Here is a 16,849-nt window from a genome sequence, read left to right as displayed (position 1 = left end):
AATTCAAGCTCTAAACCATATATTCTTCAATTTCCAATTCGTATGCCGAGCTTGAAATCGGGCACCGATGGTTAGATTTGGATTCATAGAATTTGGATATAAATTTTCATATTATTGGAATATCATTATCATCCAAAGTAATATGTAAGTACATAACAAAACAAAAACTCGATTTAAAGTTACACAGTTGACAGACATCCTTGTTTTTGACACATATTCTACAAACAATAGAGAAAACGATGTTTTCTCTTTTGACAAGAGTGAACCACTCTATATAGAGTAGCAATGATCATCCATCAAACAAGAAAGGGTACAAAAATAAAAACAAAAGAGGACACACAGCAGCATCCAACATGTTATTCTGTACAGTAGCTATATAGCACAACATCCTCGAACACAATCAAAGAAGCTCCACTCCGTGTATTTGAACTGGAAAAACTGAACTGCGGCAATCACCTCTTCAATTATGAAGGAATGAAAGAATCAAATGCCGTTTTTCCTTTTCTTCAAGAAGGTTTCGATTTGTGAAAGCACCTGTTGTCACATCATACCCAGTTAAGTTGATAAGAGAAACTACTTGGTCAAAAACAAAGGAGTTGGAGAAGGAGACAGACAGACCTCAATCGCAATTACGTTAGGTGTGAGATTGCATACATCCATTAATCCGAGTTTCGCAGCAATATCTAAATACAAAGATTAACATTGATCCATCAATAAAGTTACGTGGGCAGATGGATTTATAGCATGCATGCAGGGGGTGGGGTGGGGTGGGGTGGGGTGGAGCGGTCACGATTTTGGACAAAAAATTAAAGAGCAAAAGAGTGAATTTAACAAAAATGAAACAAGATACTGCAATCTTACTTTCTAGGCAGACACGGACATCAGCACTGGCGTATGCTTCACCCCTCTCTTTGAAAAGGGTAGATAATCGCTTCATGGTCTACATAACGAAGTTACACATAAGGTAAAAAAAAAGAAGACCCCAATAAAATATCAAAGAATGAAAATTTATCTGATTTTTTAATGGAACCTAGATCATATGTATACGTACAACCCGTCAATCGTACAAGTGAGCCAAGATGGTCGGCTCAAACTCAGCCAATTTTTTTAAATGAATCCCTCTTACCAAGTTTAGTCCAATATGGCTCACACATATGCAGCCATAAATCTATAATCTAATTGTCAATACATAAATCACTGACAAATAGCAATCTCACTCATCGTTTATTAGTCCCACGTGGAGAAAAAAACACAGGTACATATTTCTTGGACTTCAAAAGAGATAGTATACTTAAACAACTTTCACGAGTCTTATTTGAAACTCAAAATCATTAAAAATACATATACTTACGAGCGAATGCAGCATAAATTTTTCTGTGCCACCAATTTTCATTAAAATAAATTTATTATGATTGGATTGGGTCTTCCATGAGCTGAATCTATAGAAACCCAAACCCAGACATATTTTAATCAGAATCTATTCACGTCCGAGTTTAACCCAACTCACAATCACAATAGCCTCAGCACGATTTTCGTAAGTTGAAAAAGTACACGAGACCTGTACCATTCTTGACGAATTCCAAAATTAATAAAAATGCGGCGAGTTACCTTGGAATAAGGATCACCAGATTCTTGGTCCAACAGGGGTCGAGAATCAGTACCTACAGCAGTAATTCTACGTGCTAAGGCATCCAAAGGTACGTCTAGCCAAACACTGATGCCCTTTTGCATGTATCTCCTAGTAAAGTATAAACAGTGACCCGTGAAACACTGTTGAAATAACAAGTCGACCACTTAAAAATGCCACAAGAACTTCACATTTTATTACCAATTGATTGGTCGGATCACTGCACCCCCACCGGTAGAAACAACTAATTGATGCATCGAAGACAGTTTCTGCAATGCCTCTGTCTAAAGAACAGAAGCAAGAAGAATTGTAGTCGAGACAGAAAGATTGTCACATTCTCCAACAATTACGAAACTCAATAAAACATGGAGCATGATGCTGATGCTATTACGCCAATTAAACAAATACAACGGCGTTAATAGTCGGTGACTTCACATTAAATGAATCATATAAAATAACAAGAAATATTTCTCGACCAAATTGGTTAACCCATTTCGGAATCTTCGAAAATCCTAGCCAAATGGCGAAATTGGTTTTGTATCACTGACCCGCATTGGATAGATATCAAAGTTTCTTTTAAAGCATTCAAACCGCAGTCCATATGCAAAAACGGTATGATTGGGAAATTTGGCCACACTATCCTAGTAAACTATCCGTTGAAACACAAGATTTTCTAGTACTTACAAGCATAAATCTTGTGGGTGGTTAAAGCAAATAAATCAATCAATAACTAATCTAAATAATTCCCTGGGAGAATAAAGATGGATTAACTTTCAACTAACTACTCATAAAACAAATTGATAATTGAATACCAACAGGCATATAAACCATTCAATAATCATAAGCTTAGGCTTAACCAATACAGGCTCTAATAAAAACTCAATGTCGGAGGTCTTTGTTTGGTGTCAAAGCCTGAAATGGCCAACTGAATAGGAAAGAAGTTTTTTCCTTACCTCAGTATCTCTGAAGAAGCTCTCACCATATATCTTGAATATTTCAGCCACTGTGTTTCCACCAGCAGCTTGTTCTACTAACGTGTCACTGAAGCATTCACAAGTAAAACTATTGATATGTATTGCAAGGATCAGCCATAGTTATTAAAATCCAAAAGGCATGCACCAAGCTCAAGGTGCAGCCCTTCAGCAAAGCACACAACTTGGCTATGTAGCACGAGCCTTGGTGCATTCTACAGGCTCAAGACACCTTTTAAATGCACCTTCAATGTAGATACAGTGAATCTAAAGTAAAATGAAAAGTAATTGCATTTAATTCACTAATAGACTAATTATAGGATTTTTAATTGTCATTGACATTGGACTTTATGTGATTAAATTTTCTACATGTATTAAGATCCTAGTATTCTATCCCTTAAGGCACCTCACTTTGATAAGGCACGTGCCATAAACCTTAGCATATCTCTAATAACTGAGTTAGTGGAGGGTAAAATCATAAATAGCAAGTAGTGATGAATAACACAACAAAGTCTCAATCATACTCGATGAAATCAGCAATTTTCAATTACTAATCAAAGGATCCAACAAATCCATTTTCAAATAGCTCTTTTTGAATTTTAAATGGTTCCTCACTTATCAGGAAGAAGAATGAAGTTTTGGTGCCAACCAGTCGCAAAAAGAATATCCAAGACTTTCTGACAAAACCTTGCCCACTGTCGTTTTCCCAGATCCCATCATCCCTGTATAATTAAAAACACAAAAAAAAGGAAAGAAAGAAAGAAGTTAAAGGGCGAAGACACAAAGTAATTCACACGGATTCAAAAAAAAACCGATGGGTGCATTTACCAACAAGATATATACAACGTCCATTTAGATATGGTTCAATTCCTTCAGATTTATTCTGCAACATGCATTTAATAAAGTTAAAAGCAGACTTCAATTGCTCAAATACTCAAGAACACGCCCAATTGTTTATTGTTCCATTACTGCCCAAGGAGAAAGGCAGCTTCTCGCACTCTAAAAAGCTTTACACATCTTTATGACATCATTAACATTATAATTTTTAATGTCATAACACTAGGTATGGTCAGCTAAGGTTTTAGGACATTAATCTAAAGAAGAAATGTCAAGTGAACTTACCTGTAAAATTATAGATTCGTCAAATGAAGGAAGCCTTCCAGACTCTAGTACTGAAGCTGAAAGACAGAAAAATACAAAAAATTTAGTGACTCATGTGATGCTAGAAACTTAAGTCTATCAGTTATGTGACGTGTGACCAATGGAAAATTCAAACCACCACCTCGACAGAAAACACTGAAGACTGACAGAAAATAGATACATGGACAATTTAATAGAAGCTAAATTTATGTATTTACTCAGCATTGACGATGAGCTGAATTAATGACACAAGAGAAGGAAAGAACCGAGTGTGGATGGTAAAAAATTTCAGGGAAGGTTTGACCCATAAGCAAACACAGATTATTCCCAAATATCAACTATATGAGGTTCACAGTCTTGAACTTTCGATCAGCCATGATATTCTTATGATGCAGTTTGTTTGTGTGGAAATACAATGTAATAGTTATATAGTCCACACTGCATAGCATTGTCACTGCACAATATTTGCAGTCCTTGTCTTTACGTATGCTTGACGTAACTAATGTTGATTGTTATATCATCTATAGCGCAAAAATAGTGGCCTTTTTTCATAAAATATTAAAAAATGTTGACCACTAAATCAAGATCACATGTTTCATGATTTTAACCTGAAAACTATGATGTTAGAAGATGAAATTCTGAAGCTACAGATTGATAGCAAACAAATGAAAAATGGTGCTTACTTTCAGTAATTTGAAGGACGGTTTATATCTTTTCAGGTGAGAGGGGTACAAAATTGGTGCGCATATATGGAAAATCAGGCACTTGTTTGTGTCAGTTCTCAAACTGATGCCACTTAAATGTTATTCGTCTTATCATCTCTGTCAACCATTCAGGTAATCTTTGATAAAAAAAAAAATATTATTGAGCAATTTTAATGAATCGCTTGACCGTCATTTGACAAACCATCTTCTATAAACTGGAGATAACAAAACCACAAGGATCCAATGAAATCAGCAGTTTTTTTAGTTACCATCATAGTTGTCAAGGGCTTAAGGCGCACCGAGGTCATAGAGCCCGAGGCTCGAGGCTCGAGGCGAGGCAATCCCTTACCGAAACAAGGCGCACATTTTTTAATTTTTTAAAAAAATATATTTAATAAGTTCATAGTAATTAATAACATGAATAAAAATTTTCAATCATCCAAATCAAGTTCATCTTCTTTCATCGAATCATCACAAACTCCACTTGTGTTCTTTTTGGAATTCATCATTTTCTTCTTTCTCTTTATCCAAAAGAAGTAAAATCGGTCTTTTTCTGGTTGTTTTCGATGTTGTCGTTCTTCTGTTCATAGCTCTCTTCTTCTTATTCCGGTTTTGGGGCGTTGGGTTGGTAGGGTTTGGATTTGGGCTATTTGTTTTAAACAAGTAATTAAAAAAATCACCCAAGCACGCCTGAGTAAACTTCTAAGGCTAGTCCAGGCGAGTGCCTGAACTCGCTTTAGTGAATCGCTGTGCCTAGAGTCCCAGGCACAGGGTCCTCACCTGGTGGCGCCTCTCGCCTTAAGGCACTCGCCTTTGACAACTATGGTAACAATCAGCACCAAATTTGAACTATGCGATGTTGATGTTTCAACAGAAAAAGAAAAAAAAAATTGTTATAACAGTTGTCCATACAAGTTTCAAACCAAATGATACCACATCTATTCATAATCACCTGGAACATTTCCAGAGGAGCACAAAACCTTTAGCACCAGTGGAACCTGAGTTCTTCCTTTTCTAGCCAGCAGATTAATAGAAGCACGAGCCAGATACTTTCGTTCCCCATTTCTCCGCAAAAACTGTAAAGAATTACTTGATTTCCTTGCAAACTTTTCAGAGTTTATCCTTGCCGGCAATTGTAAGCTTTGGGAAAATTTTGCTTCCATGTATCTCTCCTCTTTCTTCAAAATACACGATTCAGTTTCAAACAAAATGAAATCTTCAATATATGAATCACCATACAACAACTCAATCCCACCAAATTTTGAGCCAAGATTTTCTTTCAGTGTTATAGATTAATTAAGAAATTTCACTTTTTAGAATATACAACGGAAAAAGAATCACCAGAAAACTTCAAAGGTTCAAACTTTTATCACTCTGATTATTACCTTTTTCATCAATATGCAAGACACTCTCAATCAACATCCTTCAAACATTAAAAAACAAAACCAAAGTAGAACAGTTCGATAAACCCATAATAAAACAGCAGTAAAACTAAAGAGAAAAGGTGCCCAATTTACCAAAAAAATTGATAACTCAACACGACAAAACAAAACCAGATTTTCCTCAAATCAGGTCAAAACATTACAAAAAATCTCCTTTGCCACAAGAAAAGGATGCCCGTACAGAAAAGCTTCGCGCACATATGTAAATGCAGAAACAGACGTGATTCATGGGCCGAAAACTCATCATATGTAGTATGAAATTGAAGCATACATGAGCGTTTACTTACCCGAAATTGGAAGAAACGTGGCTGGTGGTGAATTTCCTATTGAGCCGTCAGCAAGCTAATAGTGTTTATATATGATAAATTTGTGGTAGGTGGCTATCAACTCCAAATTCAAAAGGGCAGACTATTTTAATTATATATACTACTAGGGATGGCAATAGGTCGGGTCGGGTTTGCCATTCCCATCTTCATCCCCGAATTTCATCCCCACCTCCATACCCACCCCATCCCCGTTTTTTCGGGTTCGGGGAATCCCAAAACCCGAAACATCTGGAATCAACTTCCCGTCCCCGTCCTCATCCCCGTCTCAAAAATATTAACATGACAAGACGATGACGGATTCAGAGATTTTCTCAAACCAAAACTTACTATTATCTATTATTATTAGACATAATATTAATATCAATATCAATATCAATATCAATAATAATATTATTATTAATAATTTAAAAAATAATAATATTTTTATATTATTAATATTAATAATATATTATTGATATTATTTTCGGGACGAGCTCGGAGATTTCGGGGATGAGGATAGTAATCCCATACCCGACCCGAACTACATCGGGGATTTAAAAAAATCCCCGAACCCGAACCCAAACCCGAAAAAATCGGGGATCCCCATCCCCGTTTAGGGTTTTCCCCGTGGGGCCCCAAACCCACGGGGAAAATTGCCATCCCTATATACTACTTATTCTGTACACATAGTACGTGTGTACATTTTTTTTTTATCATTATTGATAGATTAAAATAAAATTTGATAAATTATAGAAAGAATAAATTGATATTTGAATTGTTGAAATAAAAAAATTAAAAATAAAAGTGTGTGTTGAAATTAAAAAAAAACCAAAAATGTAATGTTAATATCATATAAATGTAAAAATGAAAGAAAAAGTTGGTGTCTTTCTTAAGTGGTTACTATCATGTTCTCAATTCTAATAAAATAGAATAGATATTGCATGAGAATAAAATATAATATAAGTTAAATAAATTGCAAATTTAAAATATACACATGTTAATTAATCTAAGTAAGTCGTGTGGGCAAGAGATTGATAACAAAATTTAAATTATAAACAATAAATATGATTATGATGTAAACCAAATAAAAATTAATCATAGTTACAAAAGAAATGTTTAAAAATTAAAATATTATAAAATCAAATCACATTTTTACCAAAGATGGTACACCGTATTATACCGAAAAAAACATATTGTATCGAAAATTACAGTATTAAAAATATTTATATCGTACCGAAAATTTCAGTATGTATAATTAGCATATCGATTATACCGAAATACTGCGATGTACCGATATTTCGATACAGTATCACTATACACCGTTTTATATCGAAAAAATATATTATATTTTTTAAAAAAAATTAATTTATTATTTAAAAATATTATATATTTTAAATTTATATATATTATTTAGGTATTTTGGTATATACATAAAATTTAAAATTGCATATCATTATAGTACCAAATATTTCGTATCGATACTTCGGAATTAACAACCGATTGAGGTTGCTAGTCAATGTACGTGGAACACTCTTCATATCCAAGAATGAATAATTAGAGCGTGAAGTTCGGGTGACCCATATAATTAGTCCAACACATAACGATGAACTCGTATTCTAATATCACGTCAAGTTCATGAATTTGAGTCTAATCTAACAATGCCAATGTAATCAACTTAAACACAACCGTACTTAAGAAAATTCATATTACTAAAAAAAATTCGTTAGTAATTTATATTTATTTAATCCACCTTTAATTATGGAATTTAAAACTTCTGATTTGGAACTTTCAACCACATTTTTTTTAAAATTTTATAACATATCGTAGTGATTTTCAGCTGGCTCAAATCCAAACTCGACGATATCATCCAATTTCACGTGTTAGGTGGCCACTGACAAATCGTCCAATTTTATCGGTGTTCGTCCGAAAAGGTAGGCACAAGCCCATAAAGTAGAGCCCAACAAATAACAGGCCCTAGTAGCGCAGCCCAAGTTGAGAAGACTTTGGGTTTCTTTGCTTCCCCCAACTCCGGCGACGCACAAAGTATCAGCTCCGACCTGAAGGCTTATTCCCACCGCCTAAAGCTTGTACGTCGTCGTTATAGCTTCTCATTTCCTATCGCCTCGGAAACAATGGCCACTATCATGCAGAAGATTAAAGACATCGAAGACGAGGTGATTGAAATATTTATTAAGAAGCAAATGATCGAGTTTTTGATAATTTTTCATTCGATGTCTGCGTATTTTAACTTAATAAGGAAGTGGTTTTGTTTGTTTATCGATCTTTAGCTGATTTTATTGGCGAGATGTGAGAAGGAAATTAATAGATTTTAGTGTTATTAGCGAAGTGAGGCTGAAAAATTAGTGCAACTATGCAATTGTTAAATATAAGGTTGATTTTTCTCAGATATTTTAGTTTTTCACGTTTATTTTTTCCAGCCATGGCCACGAGGTATTCTTGTATTATTTCGCGTTCACTTAATGTTTATCAATCCTCTTGATGTAAGATGAACGTCATTTTAACTTAATCTCACTGTGTTGCTACTGATAATGCTATATTCCGAGATAGACTTACAATTATATACTCTTATCCAACTGTTACTAAGTGGTGTTCAGTCGGATTTTTGTATTCCTTAGCTTTCTATTTTTATGTGTATTGGGCTACTCAGGGTTGGAAAGTTAAATCATTGAATTGTTGTTTTCATATGTCTTGTGTTGGATCAATTTTATTATAATTTTCATAGCGTTTTAAGAACAGGAAAATTTCTTTCCTTTCCCTATTGCAGATGGCAAGGACTCAGAAGAACAAAGCAACCGCCCATCACCTGGGCTTACTGAAGGTACAGCACATCATGTTTGTCACCGTTGTCTTAACATAAAAATTTCTGATGAAAAGATATCATGTTTCCATGTCTTCAGTTTTACCTTTCTTATCTTTAATCTTGTTGATAGAGAAATCAAGATCACTTTGCACATATCAAATATTGTTTATTACATTTCTACTGAAGTGAACTGTATATCCACTCAAAGTGAGTGAGTGGACATCATCTAAAGCAGGTCTTTTGTAACTATACACCAGTATCAGGTTCCTGAATTGAATCTTGTGTTTTTATCTACCATTCAAAATGGCCTGAATGATATTCATTTTCCATTTGGTGAAATTTTTGTTTATATTGGACAGAGGGGGATGCATGTTTGTCTTTTTGAGTTGCTAGAAGTTCCTCATCAAAATTGTCTCCCTCCTCATTATCTTGTGCTGTAGAACTCCCTTAAAATTTTTTTATAACCTCACCGATTCTCTGTGAAATTAAAATACTATATTGTCGGCTTTTGTCCACATCTTATGATGTGTAGGGTACAATGTGTCTGAATTTGAAGTATTGCTCATATATATTTGGTCGGTTCACATAGTTGTTTAAGGTACAAGGGCACTATCACCAGGCCTTGTGTCAATACCCCTGTGCAATGTGTGCGCTTTTAACATCTATGATATGACATTATTTATCATCTTTTGGATTGAAGTAATTTGAAAAATATGTTGTAGATGATGTAACTGTAGCCTCATGTACATGCATATTAATGCATGTATACATGTCCTTGTATAAGCTTCTAATACGGGCCTGATTGACTATTATTTTTGTGAAACTTTCTGTTTTACCAGCCATTCTCAGTGAAAATTTTCTTTCTCCCAAGATATCTGAAGTTCACTAGCTACCTTTTTAATATGCGTGGCTTTTTAATCTCCTAGGCAAAGCTTGCAAAACTTCGGAGGGAACTAATTACGCCTTCATCAAAAGGGGGTGGTGGTGCTGGAGAAGGTTTTGATGTTACAAAAAGTGGTGATGCTAGAGTTGGACTCGTGGGTTTCCCTTCGGTTGGGAAGTCCACACTTTTAAACAAACTAACGGGCACTTTTTCAGAGGTTTGTAATTCTTGATATGTTGTGCAGCCGCGGACCTTTTATGGATAACGTGCCACAGCATCCAATCTATATGTAGTTATTGCATACTCCGGTTATTTTAGCTTTTAAAGTGTACAAACTCTTTCTAAAACATCTGTTTTATGCATTTGTTTTGGATGCTTGCTTGTTTTCCTGAATATTTAGTGCTGTGGTGAGTTAATAACATCCTGACTGACTTTGCAAGAAAGGATTTTTTTTAAATGCGAGAAACAATTAATGTAGTTGGGAGTGTATGGGCTAAGGCATACGGATCATCAGGAACACATCCTGAAATTTTAACGAAATAATGACCAATGTATAGAATTATGTCACCCTAAAAAGCTTAAGATATTTACACTGTAAAATAAACATCTATCCTCCGTTTCTGATTCATTTACCGTGCATCTGTACACGATTAGTTAGTTATTGACGCGAAAGTCTAACTAAGTTTGTTGGGGAGTTGTGGCGATGATTCTGTGTTTTTTTGGGGATTCGTATCAATCCTTTCATCTGAAATAAATGCAAAGTATGGGTAAAAGAAAACCTCCAATATAAGATGAAATCAGTGCTCTTCATGTTTTCTGACTGATAGAACTGCTATTGGGTATCCTGATTCTCTTCTTATTATTCTTATTGGTACATTACATATTTATGCTCAGGTTTCTGAACCCTCAAACGAGTGTTTTTTGCCCTTTCTTTACATCAATTTCAGGTTGCTTCATACGAGTTTACTACTTTAACCTGCATTCCTGGTGTCATTGTGTATCGAGGAGCCAAAATTCAGGTACTGTCTTTTCCACTGGCAAACTGTTTGTTTCAGTTATTAGAACATTTGCATTTCCATAGAGTTGTTTCCAAAATAAAGTTGTAAACCTGCCCGAATGCAGCTTTAGCAGCTTTACTCTGTTGAAGCGAATACTGATTTCAAATGCTATCCTGCATAATCGTACTACAGAGTAATATGCAGTTGGTTGTTTTTACTAGTTACAACACTCACTTAATCAAGTTTATTGGAGATTTTTCAAAATTTTAAAATTACTTGCATTCTGTGTGTCCATGCAAGTCTTCTCACAGTGTTCCCTTTACGTGTTTTTCTCCTTTAACTTGCTTCTCACAGTGTTCCCTTTACGTGTTTTTCTCCTTTAACTTTGTTTTTGTAACCTTCCAGCATCTCTAGTGACAAACTACTTTGGCGAACTTACTTTATTTGTATAGTTGTGAGCTCGAGATATAGATATTTCCTATCGTGAGTTTTCAAATAAACGTGGTACATTTTCCCATTTAAGTTGTTAACATTAAATATTGTCAAAAATAAGAGTGGGATATCATATAGACATTGGAAGGCTGCGGGTGGTTGAAATCTATTTTATGATAGGGCCATTAAGAGTATGCATCAATAAATCTATTGGTTGATGGGTGTAAAGAGCAACACAATTTGTGCATTACCTTTCTGTCATTGCTCTCCAATAATATAGGAACGAGTGCGTGGTTGAGAAATTCATAAATGCATTTTTAGTGTTTTTACTAACAGGGCCTAAAAATCTCAGTCTTGGTGTGTCTTGGACTTTCTTTCTTTTCGTCTCTTAAAAATAATGCATTGTTGAGGGCGCAACTTGTCAGGCCTTTAACAGTTATGCATATTAATGTTTTATTTTTCTAAAATGTATTTTTGTTTCATGCAAGAAGGTTGGTAGTATCAAAATTGTGTGAATCTTAGACGATATTCAGCCAGAAATAATGGCCTCAAAAATCTCATTTAGAAATTGGTTCCCTGCATTATCTGTACTCTTCTTGTTTGAAATAGTTATCTTTTAGTTTTTTCCTGCATTTTTTAGTTATTGGATCTTCCTGGTATCATTGAGGGTGCTAAAGATGGCAAGGGGAGAGGTAGGCAGGTAATATTCAACGTTTCTGTCACTATATAATTTTGTTTTGTTTTGACTGGTATTTCTTCTCACCCTCATCTCCTCTCGATCTGTTTTTGTTTGGCTTTACTGAAGTTGTCTTTTGGGCTTAAAAATTTTTGTTTATTGTACATCTGGCACATCATTGCCAAATTGAAATTATTCTCTTGGCACATACTTCCTAGAATCCTATAGCCCTGGGTTTCTGGTTTGAATCCACAAAGTCTTGTTGAGAACCTTCTGCATATCATTCTTCTAACTCAGTAATTTCGCCTTAATATTAAGTGTTTGTGTGTGTGCCTTTTCACTTCCCAAGACACACTGATGAACAAATAATAAAACTAATTATAACCCAACCTAAAAAATTCTTCAGGCATAAGCTTAAAACAGAAGATAATTCAAACTCCAACTTTTGTTGTTACTTTAAAACTTCTTCAATTTTCATCCTGAATAAGCCAAGAACTCGATTTAAAGAACATTTCCAAAAGTCTTTTTCTGTTACCCTGTTTTTGCACATGCTATGTAAATATCCTCGCTCCTGAAAATAAAAGGAAAAGGAAGTTTGAGAATCTTCTCCCCATGAAGAGCTTGTGAAATATAGGATAAACCATTATTGAAATCACAATTACGAAACCATGAACACCTCCACCAAGTGGAAGAGGAGGATATTGTAATTAATGAGACAGCTGCCTGAACCCGTAATCCATGAATACGACCTGTACTATTTGCCTTCTCTGCCTGAATTTCTTCTATATGATTATGAAATATTGAAATTTTCAAAAGACAACGATATCAAATATTGTTGAGTGGACCCCTCTTTGATTGTTGAGACAGAGAATCCATAATTAAGGGGACCGATGGCGAGCTTTGTTAGGATGAGGTTTAGAAATCAACGATGATCTTTTGTTATCTTCTTGGTTAATTGCTATAATCTATCCCACATTCCCGCCTTTACAGAAATTGCGACAATAGTTGATTACCGAATGCATTATTAATGTCAATATCTGAATATCATTATCGTTTAGATTATATGTTTCAATTTCATATTTTATGCTTATATTTTCATACAGTGCTTTTGATTGTGTTCTAAATTCAGGTCATCAGTACTGCTAGGACGTGTAACTGTATCCTGATTGTTCTGGATGCAATAAAGCCAATTACACATAAACGACTTATAGAGAAAGAGCTTGAGGGATTTGGTATAAGGTATGTTGCATGGTCATGTGATATATTCACGACAGTTTAATCCCTTATATCTGCATCATTTTGCCAGTATCTATTTGCAGGAAGCTTTGTTCTTTACTCGTAGCTCATTTTGTCTGTACTGATTGTGTGTGACTTGCGGGATTTCGTGTACTGATGACGTAAGAGTTTATGCCTCGTGTTTAATGAGCATGCACATGCATGTTTACTAGTTAAATAGTGTGGCTAGGAAAATATTGCCAGATTTCTTAGCATGGTGGATGTTAAAGAAAGTGAAAGTGAACTAATAGGTGATTCTTAATTATATGGAACTTGAAAACCAACATAGGAAAAAAGCTTGTCATTGCATTTGCTTTTTTCATGTGTTTTTTATTTTCATTTTATGCAAAACCAATTACAACTTTTTTATGTATTCCTTAACATGATTATCCTAATTACATGACGTTGAACCAATATATTACTCTTTTAATGAGATTAGGTTAAACAAGGAACCACCAAATTTGACATTCCGCAAGAAAGATAAGGGTGGAATCAATCTTACGTCTACAGTTACCAACACACATCTGGACCTTGAAACTGTGAAGGCAATATGCAGTGAATACAGAATACACAATGCTGATATCAATCTTAGGTATGATGCGACAGCTGATGATCTTATAGATGTCATTGAGGGAAGTAGGGTATATATGCCTTGCATTTATGTCGTCAACAAGATTGATCAGATTACACTTGAAGAACTGGAGATTCTCGACAAACTTCCACATTATTGCCCTGTGAGGTAACCTTGCATTAGTGTTATGTGAAATAATGTAATGACGTTATAATCTTGTTTTCTGCTTACAATACTCTGAATTGTTTAGAATGAATGTTGTAAGAAGACATCATCTCATATATGCAATACAGAATATGAATTGTAGAATTGTTCCAAGATTTCTCCTGAAGTTTGTCAGAGTATTTGCATGTTCTCAAAGCTCAACTAATTGAACTAAATTTATTTTATAATGGGCATGCCTCTTCGGCATTATTTGCTGATGTGTGTAATACCTTATTTTCTAGTTTGTTTATATTTTCTGTTTTTTCTCTGATATTGTACAAATTATTTGCGTTATAACTTGTGTTTCCAGTGCTCATTTGGAATGGAATCTTGATGGTCTCCTAGATAAAGTATGGGAGTATCTTAGCTTAACTCGCATATACACGAAGCCCAAAGGGATGAATCCGGACTATGAAGACCCTGTTATACTGTCGTCGAAGAAAAGGACTGTTGAGGATTTCTGTAACAGAATCCACAAGGATATGCTTAAACAATTCAAGTAGTAAGTTCCTTAAGTTTCTTGATTTTGAAGTTCTTTACTGTTGATTAAATGTGTCGATACTGAGGACAGGATTATTATATCCAGAGTAAAACCCAGCTAATTATAGTTGCATATCCCTACACTCTACCTCAAACAGAGCTTATCGGAGTTTTCGAAACTTTATACTTTAGCTTTAAGAAGAAAGGAAACTGATCAAACATCAATTGGGTCGATTCAATTGATCTTAGTGTGTTTGTAAACATCAAAACGGAAAGTAATCATTACTCATTAAGGCTAATAGTTCTATCAACCATGGGTTTATGTTAAGTATCTGATTGAAGATAAAGGGAATGGCAAGAAATGTCTCAACACCTGTAATTTGTTGCATCAACGTGAAATTTATATAGGGTAGAATTTCAAGTATCCTCTACTCCCTTCGTGCATAGTTATCTGGAAACTTTATTTATTTTTCAGAAATTGATTGCTATTACTGAACTTTATTTGTTCAATTCTGCAGTGCACTGGTTTGGGGTTCAAGTGTAAAACACAAGCCCCAGAGGGTAGGCAAGGTAAAAATTCTGTCATGTTTTCCTATTCAGGATCATGCTATATGGTAATCATTGTAATATTTATGCTGCTTAATATTTGGCCCCGTTATCTTCACCAGGAGCACGAATTGGAAGATGAAGATGTAGTGCAGATAATCAAAAAATTGTGATGAGTTCGAGTGTCGGTGGCTCGAGCTATATCCCCTGAGGCATGTGGTACCAGACTTCCAGCAGTAAAGTTTATAGAACTTTTTCCTATGTACGAGTCATTGTCTGCAGAGTTACTTAGCGAGTAGGATCGAACATGATATAAAAGCTGGAGTTTAAAATCGACTATTCGTGGTTGTGTTTTGCTGCAACTTTAATGTCCTGATGAGACGTTTTAAGCTTTTAATTTATATGAAGAGTGATTCTCTGATTATGAAACTCTTCCTGAATATACTCTCTCGCCGGGTGAAATGGAAACTTCGTCTTCTATTCGTATAGTTAAAGTCTCCTTATGTACTGTTTTATACAGTATCTGCGTTCAAAAAAAAAAAAAAACTTCTTAAAACTAGTAAATAACTATATGATAATCAAAAGGCCCGAGATAATAAAAGTTCAGCAAGCTGTCCATTGCCATTGTCAGGCCTTGAAGACGCAAGGGATCAGGTTGGCATTGGATATAAAAGTATGTTATTGGATTTGAAAAGGTTCCAAATCACCCTAATAGTTTCTTGTTAACATCAAACTTGCAAAATTATTTAAAGAATCATTATTCAAATAAACAATGAAACTAAGAATCATTATCACGTGAGATTACAGTATGCTTCATGAAAAGGGATATCTTCCATGGGTATAAAGATTAAAGAGAGCCCAAAACGAGCTACGTTCTACTTCATTATTTTATGTTTCTGGGAACATACATTCCATGTGAAATCACATGTGCTTTAAGGTGGTCCAAATGTAATAGGGATACTTTTCAGCTTTAGCAAGTACCAAACGTTGCTTTCTTCATTAAGCACACACCCATCTCTTGCATGTTATTTCAATATTTTGTGTGCTATGGTACACCATCTAGCATCACATCCACTCAAATGTATGCTTCATGACAACATCAAGAGCACATCTCAATGAAAAATCATAGCTATCTTTTAACCAGATTGAGGCAAAGTTAAAGCGTGTTTTTATGAAGATTAAGAAGCCTTTTGAGATAGATGATAGATTGATTCCTAGCAAACAAAAATAAGCAATTCTAAGTTTAATTCTATAGGCTGGTTGGTTGACCTAAAGTTTGATCCTGCAAGAATCAAAGTATCTATAAAATTCATAGTTGAAGGGCTTGTTTACCTATTTGATATGATTGTAAAGCTAGTAAGCATTCATCTTGAGCAAGAAGGAAACTCTCTACAAGATCCATTCTTGAATGGCTTATTTATCTAAACGCTAAGGAAACCAATTATCTCTAAGATTGTCGGCTACATAATCAGAAAACTCGATCCAAAAATGGGAATTTTCCCACCTACATCATGATGTACCTTCTTTTACGTTCTATCAGTATCTGTAAAAAATTGTCTAGAGGATCATACTGTTGGAGAATGGCTCTGATGATCGTCGTGGGGTTTGTTCAAATCTCTCGTGTTTAAAGAGATTAGGTTTTCCTCATTTCCAACACTGGTTCTTGATGGATCCCCTCTTGTTCTGCTTCCTCATTGCTCGGATTTTCAAGAAATCCATCGAGTAAACAGGTAACTGTCCCTTTTGATCCCAGTCTCCAAATTGTGCCACAGAT

The 16,849-nt window shown here is 34.9% G+C and overlaps 2 protein-coding genes across 5 annotated transcripts; one reads left to right on the top strand and one right to left on the bottom strand.

The window, feature by feature from the left end:
• Positions 1-143: 143 nt before the first annotated feature.
• On the bottom strand, positions 144-6,286 carry LOC140959127 (shikimate kinase, chloroplastic-like). Of its 4 annotated transcripts, XM_073416902.1 has the most exons (12): positions 6,172-6,265; positions 5,784-5,865; positions 5,395-5,620; positions 3,721-3,776; positions 3,427-3,481; positions 3,248-3,320; positions 2,581-2,668; positions 1,829-1,911; positions 1,609-1,738; positions 862-940; positions 619-683; positions 144-534 (listed from the first exon to the last, which is right to left on the bottom strand). In XM_073416902.1, exons 3-12 carry the CDS (start codon positions 5,603-5,605, stop codon positions 484-486), a joined length of 891 nt encoding a protein of 296 aa, XP_073273003.1. In that variant the 5' UTR covers positions 5,606-5,620; positions 5,784-5,865; positions 6,172-6,265; the 3' UTR covers positions 144-483. The 4 variants fall into 4 exon arrangements, with proteins under 4 accessions (XP_073273003.1, XP_073273004.1, XP_073273001.1 ...); XM_073416903.1 differs by lacking the exon at positions 5,784-5,865 and having other exon boundaries at positions 6,172-6,286; XM_073416900.1 differs by lacking the exon at positions 6,172-6,265 and having other exon boundaries at positions 5,828-6,137.
• A 1,878-nt stretch (positions 6,287-8,164) lies between these two features.
• Positions 8,165-15,563, top strand: LOC140959706 (developmentally-regulated G-protein 3). Its single transcript, XM_073417692.1, has 10 exons — positions 8,165-8,363; positions 8,975-9,028; positions 9,937-10,110; positions 10,841-10,912; positions 11,964-12,023; positions 13,129-13,238; positions 13,714-14,013; positions 14,360-14,551; positions 15,048-15,099; positions 15,198-15,563. The coding sequence occupies exons 1-10, from the start codon at positions 8,322-8,324 to the stop codon at positions 15,246-15,248; spliced, it is 1,107 nt and encodes a 368-aa protein (XP_073273793.1). The 5' UTR covers positions 8,165-8,321; the 3' UTR covers positions 15,249-15,563.
• Positions 15,564-16,849: the final 1,286 nt, after the last annotated feature.

Source organism: Primulina huaijiensis, chromosome 15 (genome assembly GCF_012295235.1).
Source record: "Primulina huaijiensis isolate GDHJ02 chromosome 15, ASM1229523v2, whole genome shotgun sequence".
Classification (NCBI taxonomy): domain Eukaryota; kingdom Viridiplantae; phylum Streptophyta; class Magnoliopsida; order Lamiales; family Gesneriaceae; genus Primulina; species Primulina huaijiensis.
The sequence above is the reverse complement of the archived record's forward strand: the minus strand, read 5'-3'. Positions and strand labels throughout refer to the sequence as shown.

What these genes read in the sequence shown, in the direction of transcription:
- LOC140959127 (XM_073416900.1), bottom strand. An exon ending in GTGATCCGACCAATCAATTG is followed by an intron (nt 1,739 to 1,828) that starts GTAATAAAATGT and finishes ATACTTTACTAG; the next exon opens with GAGATACATGCAAAAGGGCA. An exon ending in TGTCCGTGTCTGCCTAGAAA is followed by an intron (nt 684 to 861) that starts GTAAGATTGCAG and finishes CTTTGTATTTAG; the next exon opens with ATATTGCTGCGAAACTCGGA.
- LOC140959706 (XM_073417692.1), top strand. Translation starts at nt 8,322, where the DNA reads ATGGCCACTATCATGCAGAAGATTAAAGACATCGAAGACGAG. An exon ending in GCAAGGGGAGAGGTAGGCAG is followed by an intron (nt 12,024 to 13,128) that starts GTAATATTCAAC and finishes TTCTAAATTCAG; the next exon opens with GTCATCAGTACTGCTAGGAC. An exon ending in AGCCCCAGAGGGTAGGCAAG is followed by an intron (nt 15,100 to 15,197) that starts GTAAAAATTCTG and finishes TATCTTCACCAG; the next exon opens with GAGCACGAATTGGAAGATGA.